Below are 15,414 nucleotides of genomic sequence, written 5' to 3'. Positions count from 1 at the left end.
GCACATACATGGAATGACACAAGGATGACCCTTGAGATTATTCACTTGGATCATAAATATGAGCATCCAGCAACAGGACCCTCGTTGTGAGCACTGAACTTTAGCTCTGGGAATGACTAATAGAGAACCCATATTCTTCACGGAGGACCTGGAGGTGTTCTGCGGAGCGCCTGTGGTAGGATACATCTCTGATGAAGCAACGCATGGATGGAGAGATAAAGCCAGCAGGACTGAAATTCTGTGGAGCTTGGGAAGCAGACACAGAGGCTGTACGGGCTCTTTCGGGGAAGGAGCAGAGCTGTCTCATGCTCCTGCCCTCCCTTTGCTCTGGCAGAAAGGTCAGTGGAGGCAGGTTTTTCCCTGATGTTTCATTTCCCAAATTACTCACTCAGCTGGTCAGTACTTGTATGAGCCTGAAGCCAAAAGTCTAGGTGTAAAATCTGGTGGCTAACATGTTCAAATCACCTCTTCGTTTGGCCAAACACATAGCCAATGTAGATGTTAGCTCTTAGAGACACCACCGCTGTCAGCATGAAGTCTCCTAGGACATATCTACAGCTCAATGCTTTGAGTACCTTGCTTTATTTTTCACTGATAGAAGGCAAAGCACAGCTTTTCAATCTCAAATTACTTTTATTTTAGGTTGCAGGGTTGGCATAAGTGGAGAACAAGTGTTCAGGGACTAGGAAAGCACATGCACGCCATATGTCTGGGACCAAGGTGGCCACTGTCAGCAGAATCTGAGCAAAGTCCAGGAGCTGTGATGCCTCATGGAGAAGGAGGAGGAATAGCAGGTTTGGGTCTCTGGCTCTTGCACCGAGCAGCACAGCCCCATTCCTGGTAGGGACTGGACAGCGAAGTCCTCACCTCATGCCATAGGTGAGTGCCAGCAGCCTGTTAATAGATTGCCTGGCAGGGCTTGTTGCTGAACACTGATCACTTGGCAGGCCATTACCTTGAAAAATGAGCTCTGCCGAGCTTGCCTTGTGTTGTTACAAACTAATGATTTGCATTGATTAGCGCGTGGCTCATGAGTGTCTAATTTATCAATCAGGGAGCGCCAGGGGAGCGTGTGTAAACCATGCTTTCAAAAATGATGTCATCTGTCAATTGGCTCATGAATGTGAAAGCTGCATACACCTGACATGCTCTCCCTGGTGAAGGAGAGAAAGGACCTGGTCATCTCCTTCCCTTTCCCCCTGTGCCAAGCTCTGTAGCTGTCTCAATTTTGGGTGAACCCTGTAGTTCAGGTACAGCCTGGCTGGCCACACTTCAAGCTGTAATTATTATTTTTACGGTGCTGGGAGCAGCGGTCATAAACCCACTGTGTGAGGTGCTGCCCAAGTCCAGAATGAAAGGTTGGTCTTTTATTTATGTCTAATTTAGATCGTAAATCCATTGCAGCCAGGAGTATCTCTTGCTATAAATGTTGGTGGGGAACCACAGTGGTATGGCACAACAGTCACGTGCTGTGGACTATGAAAGAAAGGGGACCTCTGTCAGCGAGGAGTTCATCTCCTGGCTTGCAGGACCCTGTGACCCAAAGCGGAAGGTTCATTTCAGTGTATCCCAGATCATTGCATGCTTGATCAGTGGTGAGACACTTATCCACCATGAAATTGAAACACCTATGCCATGAACCAAAACCAGATGGCCATCAATATCTTGCCTCATCTTTCTCCAGACCCTGCTGAAGTAAGAGGAACCCACCCCTGTCCCGGTGTGCTGTGCTTGCCCTGCAAGGGAGATCTTTTATACAGCAGTCAGGCACGTCTCTGACCTAATTTTGCAGCCTGGCTGGATTACATGAGAGGTCAGTGGGTGACTCCTCTGCAGGGATTAGACCCCGTGCTCCTGCCCGGTGCAGCCACCCGTGCTTCCTGCCAGAGCCCAGCCGAGGGCACGCGGAGGGAGGATTACAGTGCAATGCCTGCAGATGATAGGGATTAGCCAGCTGTATTCTAGGGAAGTTGTTTTCTTGAAAACCCTATGTTTGCTCTTCAGAAAAAAGGCTCTGGGAACTGTGTAGGTGGAGAAGGGAGGGAGAATCATTCTCCTTGGCTGTTGAAATTCTATGGCAAATAAATCTTACTTGCTTGTTAAACACAAGATTTAAATCTCCTGAACAAAAGAAATGTAAACCATGAACCTGAAGGAATTGCAAGACCAGTCCGCTTTTCTGTCCGTCCTGTTGTGTGAGGCAGATGTGTGCACTCAGGTGTACATGTGCATTCCATGGAGAGAGCATGCTGTGCCTGTAGTGCCTTCTGCAGGCGTGTTCTCATGTGTACGACTTTGGGTCTGTGGATGTAATTAGGTGAGTGATCGCACAGACATTGATGAGCTTGGGACAGAGTTTTAGAGGTGAGCCTTACCAGGGGCACTTGTTAGAGTGTGGGTCTCCCTTGGAAGCAAAAGGCTGGGGTTGACTCTCCTCTCCTCTCCTCTCCAGAACAGCCAGCATCACCTCTGGTGAGAGTGGCTGCCATCACGACACGCTGGGGTCTGGGTAGCATTGAAAGCATGAGTGTTGAGAAGACTAAACACCTGGTTTTCCAGGATCCTACTCTCCATATGGCTGAAGGTGCTCTGAGATCTGTATTTGGATGGGCTGGCATTGTCCATGCAAGCAGCACCTTAAAACATCTGTACAAGAGAAGAGAGAGGGCTGCTTGCTGCTGACTAGAAGAGAGAGGGCTGCTGGCTGCTGACTAATAGACTAATACTTAGGCACGAGAAAGAGATACCTCACCCCTTGCTTTTTCAATTAGTGTCTCTAAAGGCCTTTTGGACCAGTAGATAGACAGGGCTATTGAAATGCCATGTTTTATTAGAAATTGATCCCCTGTTAATAGGCTTTAGCCAAATTAGAATGGATTATTCAACTGGAAAACACATACCAAAACAGAGGGAAATAGGACGAGCATGGAGTGTCACCAGCCCCTTCCCCGTCTTTGCCGAGATCAATAGAGCTACATCACGTAACCCAAGTCAGTGGAAAAGCAGAAATAGGTGATCATCATAACAGACTGACGTTAGATCACACGCTGTCTGCTGTGTGTTTGCCCCCTCACTGTGCCAGGAACGGCAGCCAGCAGTCCCAGTGTCCGTTGGGGAACATGAGGTTCATAAAACAGGGAGGAACTGATATTGGAAAAGCAATGAAGTATTAGAGGCCCCTGTGCAGTCGTAAGGCTGTGGCTGGGCACTGCTCAGAGCAGCCTGGATTGATGTGCTGGGCTCCAGGGCTGCTTGGATCTCTTAGAAATGAAGTTTGCTGATCCTTAATCCAATAGCAAGAAATAATGATGGTGATTTCAGTGAGAAGCCCTGGGAGAAGGAGAGACGAGGAGGAAAAAGGCAAGATGCCGCAGGATGTACGTAGGACAGAGATGGTCCTGCCACATATGGCTTTCCTTACCCCAAAATATTTCTCCTCCTTTCTGAGGCAGTGCCACAGCTGTGTTCGCTTCCTTGCACCCAGGAGGAGGCAGCAGGGAGGAACTCTGAGACCTACAGGGCTTTGCCTTTGAAATCCACCTTTGCAATCTTCTTGGCAGCCACTTAATCACCTCCCCTGGGAACTGGAGCAATTTCATGGCCAAAGTAATCCACCAGCATGACTTGAGCAGGAGCTGCTGGAGTGCTGGCTGGAAGCATTTGGTCCGGCGATGATGAATTCCCTTTAACTTCATCAGCCCGGGGGGTGCTGACGCTGCACAAAAGCAGAGTGTGAGGGAGGGATGGGTTGGCTGAGTGAGCATGGTTCACCAGTTCCTCTTTCATTTAGTTATTCATTTAATTATTTGCAATGACTATCATCCAACCAGCGTCTGCTCCTGCTGTCTGCCTGGCTGGCCATCATGATCCTGCTTCCTGACCACACTCTTAGGAGTCCATCATGGGTTTCAAATGCTTTAGACAAAGGACTTAAGGGAAAGGGTCTTCTTTTGGCTCTAGTGGGCCAGGAATGATGCTCTGGGCAGGAGGTGATGGTTTTAGAAGAGTAGGAAACAGCTGAGCAGAGTTGGCACAGTGGAAACAATCCATTCTTTTGCTGCCAGTGACCAGTCCAAGCTGTGGGAAGAATAAAATAGAGGTGAGGTGGTAACAGGAGTCCTCATTCAAGAATGTGCTTCTGAAGTGTGTCTGAAGACAATTTTGAAGACAATCAGTTGACCATGATTAATTTGCTGTGATTCATTCAGTAGAGCAGTCTTAAAGTGTATGAACTGGATTTTTCTTGGATAGAACAAAACTGGATGATGTTAATGTGCTCCAAACACCAATTCAGTCTACGGGATCAGGCTTTGGTGGGTCTGAAGTAAAGCTCCTGAAGCACACCTAGTATCTAGTATTTCCCAGCTCTGCTGCTGGCATGCTTGGTCACTTCACCCCTTCCTCACTTAATCTCCCCATCTGCACAATGAGGCTTTCCAAAAGAGACCGTCCCCAACGAGCTCAGCAGAACAATAACATGCTAACAGGGACCTGGTCCTCTCAGACCACAGGACAGGATTAATGTTTCAATCTGGAAGGCGGGTGTTTCTGTTGCTCTGGTGAGCTTAAAGATACTCGTTTTTAGCCATGATGTGGTTTATCTTCCAGCAATGTCACTAAGTGCTTGCTAACACCAATTCCTTCTTTGTCCTCCAACTTCGCTGCTTTTTCTTTGACCCTTTTGAGTCCATACCAGGGTTTATTGTATCGCTTTCTTCCACAATCATATGATCACAACTTCTAAAACCCACCTCCCTCTTAGAAATGTGATTGAGTCATCTGCCACCAGCTTGCCTGGGAGACTATGCTCAAGCATCACCCTCCTGTGGACCCCACAGCAGCTGGGGAGACCCAGATAATGCTGAAAAGCACCGGTTGAGTGATGGAAGGTATCTTTTACATTCTTTTATCTACCAGACCCATGTGCTGCTTGCCAGGATGCCTGTAGGGCTAGCCATGGCCAGGGTGGGAGCTCAGGGAGGGCCAGAGCCTGTGTCTTTAAAGATTAATAGTGTTGTTTGCTCATTAAGGAGATCATTTTGAAGTCAGCGCTAGCCAGAACATTCGAGTGCAAGCATCTGTTTGCTACTGGGAAAGGATATTTATTGTCTGATACTTCAATGGTTGTAAATAAACAGCCAGACCTAGATAATGTTCAGACAAACAAACAAACAGCTGCCAGAATAGGTCCCCTGGTAGTTGACCTTCGGGAAGCATCATGCTGATGTTTTAATAGCAGCCAGCTTTGCAGAACGAAGCCCAGTGAGTACAGCCTTCCGGGAAGCAGGATTAATGTGCAGCCAGACTGCGCTGGTCCCCGGGAGCTCTGCACATGTGCGACGGGTGAAAGGAGGGAAAGGGAGCTTGGGGTGCTGAGTAGAGCATCTTGTGGTGCCAGGAGCATGTGCCTGTCCAGGACAGATGTGTAGGCAGAGGGAGCGGGTATTCCTGTGGTGGAGGTGATAAACGTGTTTGTAGGGGAGTGTGCACAGGTCTGGTGTGGTGGCGGCGGTGGACTGAGCATTTTGAGACTCATGTATGGTCCCGGAGCCCTCTGCCTTGCTTCCTCCCTTCTCTCTTGCCTTGCAGAGGTGCTCATGGTTCACAGGGAGTTTCAAGGAGAAATCACCACCGGACTGCCAGTCATGATCTAATCTCACAGCCTAATAAGAACATCTTGAATATAAGAACACCCATACTTCAGTCAGAAGGAAACTCTATCTATCCCAGCACTCCAGCTACACGTGGAGTTCATGGCTGATGCCAGCAAAGAAGAGCAGGAACAGAGAAAACTGCTGGTGAATGCTTCAAATTCCCTGGAATCGGCAACCTGGGGAGCTTCCTAAGCAGAGATTGTGTCTTTGTGCCTGAATTTAGTGGTGATCACTTGCAGTCTTTGATAAGAATCTTCTCATTTCTCCTTCACAGACTCTTCTTTTGATTTTTTTTTCTAACCCAAATGCCCTGGTGCTAGTGGGTGCCTTGAGCCAGGAACAAATCTCGAAGAGAAATTTCTGTTGTGTTGTTTGATGCTCAGGACTGCAAAGAATGTGCGGGGAAGGTGGGGATCCTCTGGGCTCCATGCCTGGGGTTGAACATAAGAAAGACAGAGTTTAAGCCAGGTAAAGGGATGGCTTGAGTTAAGGGCCAGATTTCTGGCTGCAAGCTACAATAATCACCTCTTTGCTGGCACAGGGCTTACTTACACTGCCTGTGCAGCGTGGGTTAATGTCTGCCAAACTTTCTGGCCTTCTTCTGAATTTTAGTTTTCCTTATCTACTAACCTGAGAGAGAGAGGTTTCTGCACTTACAGCTGTCAGGCTGCGTGTGCATGAGTGCACGTGTGTGTGTTTGCACATGTACAGTGGAATGAGCTCTGCTCCTCCCTCCCTCCCTCCCACTCTGCAAAATAATGACTTTGCAGGCAATTAGGCTAGCAATAGCTGTTAAATCATTTCCGAGTATCTGTTTTCCTGGTGTGAAACCTCTGCAATCTTTTACCTGCACCAAATGCATAGGGGAGATCCCCGGGGGCTGTGCCTCCTGTCTGCACGGTTTGTTAACTCCACTCGGCTATTTCTCCAGCCTGCCTCTTCCATCTCTGAGCTCTTTCTCCTCTAATGGGGCCTGGCAAAGGCTGAGGACAGTGACTGAGCCCTGGGGTGATAATTGGCTGCTTACATATCTAGTGGCCTACAGATCTGACCCTGACAGTGCTGAAAAATCAAGGTCAAGGCAGCAAAGACATAACGTTTGTTTATCACAGTGATCAGCAGAGAGAGAGCGAAGATCTTCTGCAGCCCTCTGATGGGGACGAGCAGCCACAGGGGACTGGGGGGAGATACAGAGCTGAAACAGCAGACAGAGCTCCGTGACTGCTCCCTGAAAGTGAGAACTTGGTGCAGGAAAGTCCCTGTGGGAAATGGGGAAGGCTTCTGCTGTGTGGGCATTCGAGCTGCCCTAGGCAGAGCCCCAAGAGGGACGCTCCTGTGTTTCTCAACCTGCAGCCCTTTCTGTGTCTCTTTCCTTCCTCCTGACTTTCCTAAGGGGAATGACTCATCCTGAGCCTGTTGGCTTCTTTGCCCTTGACCTCATGGGTGAATCACATCAGTGTCCACTTTCAAGAAGAGACTCCAAGGAGCTGAATTCACCCATTTGAGACCATGGACACGAGCGAGCCCTTTCCTCCAAGGCAGTCAGAGCCAGCGGGAGACACAGACGCTCAGTGTTGGGCTTTAGGCCCTGACCTCTTTGTGTCTTGATGTTGGGATGCGTGTTGCTGTTATCACCAGATCCATCAAGATGACTAACTGCAAATCCTCCGGTGTCATTTGACCATCCCAACAGCCAATGCCTGCACATGCACCCAATTCTGTGGAGGTTCACAGATAGCATGTAGGATCTGAGCATCCCTGAGCACCCTCCACACCCTTGATGTCACAGGGAGCCCCTCTAACTCCTCTCTGCCTCATTTCCCCTCTCCTTCCTGGGGGAATAACATTTATTTGTTGTCATACAGCAGATGGGGAGATCAAGGAAGGACAAAGATAAGAATCTGTATATCATTGCTGCTTTCGCTCATACAGGCTTTCCAGACCCTTTGCCATTCCCTCTCTTCCTTTCTCTTTGCCTTTCTAATGTAGAAGATGATTCAGGCTGAGTTTCTTGGCTGAAAGGTTGATACAGAAGGAACAAGCTCATGGACTATGCCAGGGAACGCTGGGAATGGGTCTTGATACCATAAATTCTCCATGGCTTGTTATTTTCTTCAGGTGGGAAGGGTGCTTTTTGCTCAGCTATCAAACTGCACAAGTGCAAACCAGGGATTGGGAGGGAGCCTTTGGTCTGCCTTCGATGAGGAAGCTGTGGAGATCATGTGGGGCATGAAGCAGATCCACTACAACTTTGTTTCTTCTAGACAAGGGTATTACAATGTTTGTGTTGCTGCAGGACAGAAGATTTTTCTGGAAGTGAAAGGCAACACACTGAAAACATAGCAAGGGAGTAAGGAATGTGAATGCATCCCTGAAACACATTGCCATGGGCTTTGCTGAAGTACAGAGCCTCACAAGATCCAGAAGGACCCGACATTCCTGTGGGTAGCTAGATTATCCTGAATTGTAATTGTAGTATTGAAAGGACTTACAAACCTTCTCCAGCTGCTTTTGAGCCCAGTCTCCTGAAACTGGTTTTAGACAGATAAAGAAAACTCTGGTATTTTGTACATTTTGTACATTTTCTTCTGTATCGCTGGGTCACTGTCAGGGACAGACTGGGACTGTGCATCTGGTTCCTTCTCATAATTCCAGTTATTGATGGTTCTAAGTGACACCCTGTTATGAGATGTGTCTAGGATCATAAGGTGCCATATTTGTCCAGGACTGATTTCAATATCTGATATATGTAATCAACAAAAGAAATAAACTCTGTTGTATCGGACACTGCAATAATATATTGCCCCATGGAATATTAGCAGTAAGAACAATAATATTGTCTGTCTAGCATTTGAGTGAGTCAGTCCTGCAGACTCTTGTGTGGGGTTTTTTTTATCTTTTGCTCATCATCACCACAAATTCTGCCCTTTGTGCCATCGTTTTCAGCTCAGTAGATTTGTCCAGGCAATGACAGTAACACAGTGATAGTGTCAGATAAAAGCGAGCAGGCTATGGATTGTTCTTCTACAGTCCCAGCAGAAGCAGTTAAACCTGCTTTATCCTTTAAGTGAGGAGGCAGGGAAAAATTTCACTTTGCGATGACAATGGTTATTGTCCAAAAGACTTGGACCACAATACATTTCTCCAGTGATTATTCTACAGTCTCCATGAAAGGAGGAGAAATACTCATGTTCGCTCCCTGATTTTCTTTTTGCTCTGCAGATCCGTGTGGACGGCACCACGAAGAACACGCTGGAGTATGAGATTGTGCAGGTGGTGGATACTGGCCCCATATTACGGGATATGGCTTTCTCCGTGGATCATGAACATCTCTACATCATGTCTGAGAAGCAGGTAAGAAACTCCCATCAGCCCATGGTGCTTTGAAAGGTTTTAACTTCATCGTGCAATGGACATCAGAATTGTGTGATAAAGTTCTGATGGTGAACACAGTTGCTACAAGGATGTTGTTGATCTCATGATTTTTCATGCTTAGAAACCATTACGTTTACACACTGATGCAATTTTTGAGGGGCTAGGGGCAGAGAACTAGGGGGGCAGAAACCACCCCCAGCATTGCTTTATGCAGTACACATCCTACTGGCTACATGACAAGGAGTTGCTACTTCATCTGCTGCGTACCACATTGCTCTCCACCCCCATTCAAACTGTGGCTACATCTGCCGCAGATACGGATAAGTGTAACGCTGAATCATTTGGCTCCAACTGGAATATTTGGAGAAGCTGGAGCCTCTTTGAGACACAGAGTGTAGGATGTGGACTGCCAGGGCGCAGGCCAAGTTTAGCATGATGTTCCTGTTGTGTTATTAGTATTATTATTAAAAATACTAACAGCCAGATTCCAGGGAATGACCAATATGGGTGTTCCACATGGAAGGCTGGATGATTTCAGCTGAGTGTTTGGCCTTAGGAACTGTGCTGCTTGGGGTGGGAGGAGGAGGAGCTAGTTTTGCATGAAGAAATCCATTGTATATAATTAGTCTTGCGGACATACAAGGTTACTTGAGTTATCGTAACTGGTTGACTCATGCGTGCTCAAAAGGAGCTTTAGATCCCCAGAAAAAAAGGGAGAAATAAGGGATTGTGGTAGGGTGATGGCAGGTGCCCTACAGTGCAACTTCAGTGGAGGCTACCAGTTCAAGTGGGACATGTTCACCCAATCATTAGTGTTCAGTGATTCATTGAGCAGGTATTACCCACCTGACTGTGGATCCTGTCAGTGGCACCAAACATAAAACACCCACTTGATATGCTATTGCCTTCATGAATTGCCTGGAGGATGCCTACAGGTTCCAGTAGCACTTTCAGGGCAGTGTGATTTCCTCCCAGTATCACCCAGTTCCCTAACACCAAGATCCCCCCTACATGGTGTGTGGTGCGCTCCAACCCTCTGACAGCACTGCGCTGCAGTGGTCAACAGTCTTGAGGGTGGAGATGGGCCACAATGTCCCCTCCTCTGATCCACCCTCATGGCAGTTTTACCACCTGCAAATTCCTGCCTTAAAAATACAACAGTGAATAAACATTTCCTCTTCACCTGCTGTGATTCTATAGACCCTCCTCATATCTTCTTCAGCTGGCTGTTTCCCAGGCTGTGGCTAACACTGAAATTATCGGCCTTTACCTAAGGATGGCTGTGGTCTGGGAGCTCAGATGTGGCTGACTATCCTTCTCCCCATGCAAAGGAATGGGGATTTAGTTTCCAATCTATGAGTGACATTTCTTCTGCTTGAACCGTTTTATTTGCAATATTCTGTGCCTCTGCGATGTCTCTGACTCTATCTCTAAGCTATGGATATTTACACCTAAAATTTGGAATGGGGAGGGGAGTAACTCTGTATATTCATCTTTATTAAAGAGGCCGTGAGATAAAAATAAGTCAGGAGAAAGGATGTGATGACAGAGCTGGGATTGTTCTCTCATCTGCTCTGTGCTGGGCAAGGATGGGATGTCACCTCCAGTGCTGAAGTGAAAACAGTCCCAGTCACCTGTTGGGATGGAGTGGGAAGCTGGAGGCAGGTGATGCTTGCGAGACCCTGTGAGACTCTGGTCAAAACACTGTTCCTTTTCCTCATCCTTTTACTCTGTTGGTCTTTTCTTTTTATTTTGAGTATAATGACCTTGCATGGTCAAAGCCCTTGAGCATGATGATACGCCAATCCACTGATTTCAGATTGTCTCAGCTTCCTTTTTTGTGCAGGCCTGTTTGGCAACAGATCATCTCAGATACCACCATTGGCTTTGTACAGTCCTTCAGATTTACAGAGATAAGGGGTCTGGGTCCCTTGGGCTGGTTGGTCTCATAACACCCAGGAGCTGCCTTGATTCTCTCTAGGAAAGGGCAATGGGACAGCACTGGTCATTCACTCACTTTCTTAAAAATGAAATCTGGAACAAGACAAGAAGTTTGGTTTTCCTCCAGAAAATTCCAAGGACATATTCTTGCTGATATGTTGATTACCTACACTTCCCTGACCATTACAACATGAGCAGATTCATTTTGTGGCTGGCTATTCTGAAACACAAGCTTAGGCAGGGGTTTTTTTAGGACCACAAGTTGTTGATGGAGCCCTACAGAGAACTCAGGAGCCCTGTGTCCCCTGTGATTTATTCAATCATGTCCTCCCACCCGTCTTTGAAGCCCAAGGGTGTCTGTATGAGAGATGTCAGTGAAAAGGACATGGACTGTTATTATTTAAAATCTGATCCAATTTTGTGAAACACTCAACGCTAGAGAAGCCTTTGCTCATCTCTGATTTTATCTGCGACGTAGCAAGCAATGTGAATGACAGCACTGCCGTCACAGCAATACAGTTGCTATCTGTGTGCTCATGATATAATACACTTCAAGTGCTTGAATGAATTAACATTTGTAGAGCCTCGGTGGCTGAGAGTGGGTGCAGGGGTTTGCCTTTACTGGAGGCAGGACTGTGAACAGCGTGGAGGAGTGCAGGCTGGCCTTGGGGACTGTATATCCCACCCACTCTACAAACCAAGTTCTTTTCAGAAATGGATGAAGATCTGTCTTATCAGAGGTTTTCACTGCCCACAGAAATCCCCTGGTATTGTGAGGTCTGTGGAGATGAGGGACAGGAGGGTGATGGCTTGACCCAACGTTTTCAAAGACAGGTCCTATCCCTGAAGAAGGAGGAGGTTTCTCCTCCTTCCATCTGCTGGGCTCAGCCTTGGCTGTACCCCAGAAATAAGAGTGATTCTGTTGGGTGTGTAGCTGCTCCATTAAAAGCAGTTTTGCAAGGCTTGGTTCCATTGCTTACCAGTCCTCAAGAGGAATGGAAGCTCCAATGATAAAGCCAACTTCTCCAGCTTGTCCCAGTCCTATCGTAGCTCTGGCAGGCCTGGCAAGTATTGCTCTTGCCATGCCCCAAAATACCCTGCAACGAGATGTTTGGACTCAGCTCAGCAAGGCACACATTAGCTTGAAACACCTTCAAAGAACTGTCACTATAAATCTGGCTACCAGAAGAGACTTTCTCATGTTGCCAAAAAAATATATCCCCTGTCATTTTTAAGGTCAACATCTTGGGAGCAGAATGCGACAGCTTTTCACCATCAGAGGGGCTCCATTATATATAAATACTTATTTTACAGGGAGATTGGTTGAATGAGGGAGACGGGAAGATTTGTTACCAAAACCCAGAGACACATTGTACAAAGGTCCCATCATTTCATAGAGGTGTGGGAATATGCATTTCAAGTGCAAACATGTATTTCAAGTCCCTGTTAACAGAGAAGGGAAGGGTTGGTGGATGCATGGGATCTGTCATGATTTATCCGGAGATCTGCCATTTAGCCCCATCCTTCACAAAGGCTCTGAGTGAGGTACAAGCTGGACCGTGCTTCCCACTGAACGGGGATCTCGTGTGGCAGAGGCAGGGAGAGGCCTGCTCCAGGGTGAGATTTCCTCACTTAGCTGTCTGAATGGCACTTGTCCCTGTACCGTGATGTTCCCTGGGGGTCATGGGGATATCTGTACACTGGAGGCTTGGGCTGTTTCTTTTCCTCCTTTGTTTCTGGTGTGCAGACACTGGAGAGTCCTCTGCCTCACGCACTGATCTAAGGGGATGAGGAGCAGATGGGGAATGTTTCTGGAGGAGCAGGGGGAGGAGGCCTGAAGTGCCTCTACATCTCCTCTGACCCTCATCACACACGCACATGCCTCCTCTAGCCCTCTCTCTGAATCTCATCCCAAATGAGAAGCCAGAGCCTCCAAGCTCCCTGGAGATCTCTGCAGTGGTTAAGATGCTCCTTGCACCCCTTCCTCACTATCCCTGCTTCTCTCTCCGATCCCATCCCTCTTTGTGGCCCTGTCCTCTTATTAATGGACTTGCACTTGTTCTTCTCTCACTCCTCCAGTCCTGGCACTCCCGTTCCTTTGCTCTCTCCTCTTCCAGCTGCCCCCACGCTGCTGTCTAACCATACCTCCTTGCCTCCTTGACGCTTAGCTGTTGATGTGCATGTGCAGCCCAGTTCTACATGTCAGGAGGTGCAGGATGCTAATTTTCCTGTTGTGGCTTTGGACTGATATTTGGAAGGTCACCTCCCTCACCCCCTAAATATCTCTGTTTCAGCATGTTGGACTCCTGGGTCTTTCCTAGTGCTAGGTGTGTTTTGCAAAGCTGACACAGCACCTGGAAGCAACTCCAAGACACAAGAATCTCAGCTTTTCCCTTTGATATAGAGGCATCAAAGGGAAGAGCTAGAGAAAATGAACGTAAAGGCTCAAAACTGAGAAGGCAAACAGCAAGAGCCCCCAACTTCATGTTATTAAAATCCCAAGGCTTTGAGCTGCCTCCTACTTTTGGTTTACTAATGGCTAGGGAAGACTCTGTTCTGCAAACAGTTTATGAGTAATACTACGTTTGACTCAAGGAAGGAGATTTTCTGTCTCTCTGTGAAGGCAGGTTTGTTTCGTGCAGGTGAGTCAGCTTCACGCTCCAGGGGAAAGTTGTGCTTCTTCCCTGCAAACTAGCAGAAAGTCATCCATGATCTGAGAATAAATCACATCTGTGCAGTGCTATCATTCCCTAAAACCATTACAGTATGTTGAAGGTGACGCTGGTAGGGTCATGCGTAGCAGAAGCAGATAGGTATTTTGGAGGTTCTTTTAAACTTTGCCAATGAAATATCAAATAAATATGTACTTCAACTAAAGCATGGCAGAAACCACATTTGGTAAAAATTAAGTAACAGTATTGCAAATCATGTTGACAGGGTCTTTTTGGCCTTTCTGTGTCTGTTTCTCATTAAAATGGGGCAGGCTTATACCTATTTGTCTCCTGAGATTTATTCTTCTTCCCTTTGCCGCTGAGTCACTATCTGTAACAGAATTATTGTGTGCAGATTAACTGCAAAAGAAGAGGTGGTGACTGGCTAGTTTACTTCTGATTTCATGACCACTGATTAAAATCTCATCTGCTCCTTATGTTATCATATCAATTAGTTAAAGCAATCATTAACAACTTTACTTAATTATAACTTAATTTCTTCAAATGTGGTCTTTGCACAAGATTTCAATTAGCATTAACTCCTAGGTTTAGAGTGACTGTTTCCTGGGGATTGTCAGTTTGAGGCTGTCCCCAGAAACACTGGCTCAAGATCACAAGTTTTAAAAATAACTCAAGAGTTTTTCCTTTTAATTTGCATTTGTTCATTTGTGAGCCATCAGATTGTGTGCAGACCATGTTTTTTATCACTGGTCCAGAACCAGAAAAGGCAGATAGGATCTTGTTTGAAAACAGAAAGCTAAGATTGTCTAATAGATGTGACTTTTTGACCTGGAGATTTAAAAGTAGCAGAGACACCCATAAACTGTAAATTTTGGCACCGTTGTTGCAGATTTCTGTCATTTGACTCTGCTGTCGTGCAGGCTTTTGGAGTATTGACTGTCAACCTGTAGAAGGGGCTACTGTGCATAGTGTGAGAGATGACCACTATGCGTATTCACTCTTTGGAGATGGTCAGGCCTTCTGCAGGACTCCACTGTTCACCTTCTGAACTCCAGGAAGGAAGGGTGTTGACAGCATAGTCCCTTCCTTGGAGTGATCGTGTGCTCCTAAATGAGACTGACATCCTAGGTAAGATCGGGGTCATCGAAGAGGCCCAAGTCAAGAGTTGAAATGCATGCTGTCTTTGAAAAGATGTGTCACGTTAGGCCCTCTCTAAATTCTCAAAAGGACTCCAAACTGTCGATTTCATTGCCCAGCTTCCCTGCTTTTGGACAGTCTTGCACAAAATGGATAGGGAAGAATGGTTCCTGGAGTTCAATCAAGCAATGAGTGTAATCCCAGTTGGCAGCAAAGGCAAATTTTGTTCTCTGACTGTTCTTTCCTGCCCCTAAAATACCACTCATTACCCTCAGCAATATCAGAGGCTGAACTTCGCTCTCCTTTACATTTACTTTCACCTAATTAAGGGCCTGTTAAATAAGGTCAGATGCTCCCTGAGAAATGACTGCATAGATGGAAAATCCTGCATGGATGCTCAGCTAAGGATGGAAAAGACACTGTGAGTGCCTGTGTTTCTCAGCCAAGAATGATAAAAGTGATTTGGCCCACTGGCAAAACGGCAGCACGTTGTGCTGCTGACGCTTTTGAAATAATTCTTTATCAGCAAAAGGCATATTATTGGACAAAGTTATAATTTAGCTTGTTTTTAACTCTTTTACTGCTAGCACATGCGTATCCTAGGAGTAAGCAGCTGTGGGATAATTAAGGGAGTG

General features: G+C 46.7%; 1 protein-coding gene across 1 annotated transcript in view; it reads left to right on the top strand.

The window, feature by feature from the left end:
- PLXNA4 (plexin A4) overlaps positions 1 to 15,414 on the top strand; it is a 462,846-nt gene that overhangs the window by 219,612 nt on the left and 227,820 nt on the right. The window contains exon 4 of the mRNA XM_074903539.1: positions 8,877 to 9,008. Within this exon, the coding sequence (XP_074759640.1) occupies positions 8,877 to 9,008 (132 nt within the window). The remainder of the gene's footprint in view (positions 1 to 8,876; positions 9,009 to 15,414) is intronic.

The sequence above is a fragment of the Athene noctua genome, chromosome 3, assembly GCF_965140245.1.
Source record: "Athene noctua chromosome 3, bAthNoc1.hap1.1, whole genome shotgun sequence".
Taxonomy (NCBI): Eukaryota; Metazoa; Chordata; class Aves; order Strigiformes; family Strigidae; genus Athene; species Athene noctua.
This window is presented reverse-complemented; position numbering and strand designations above follow the sequence as displayed.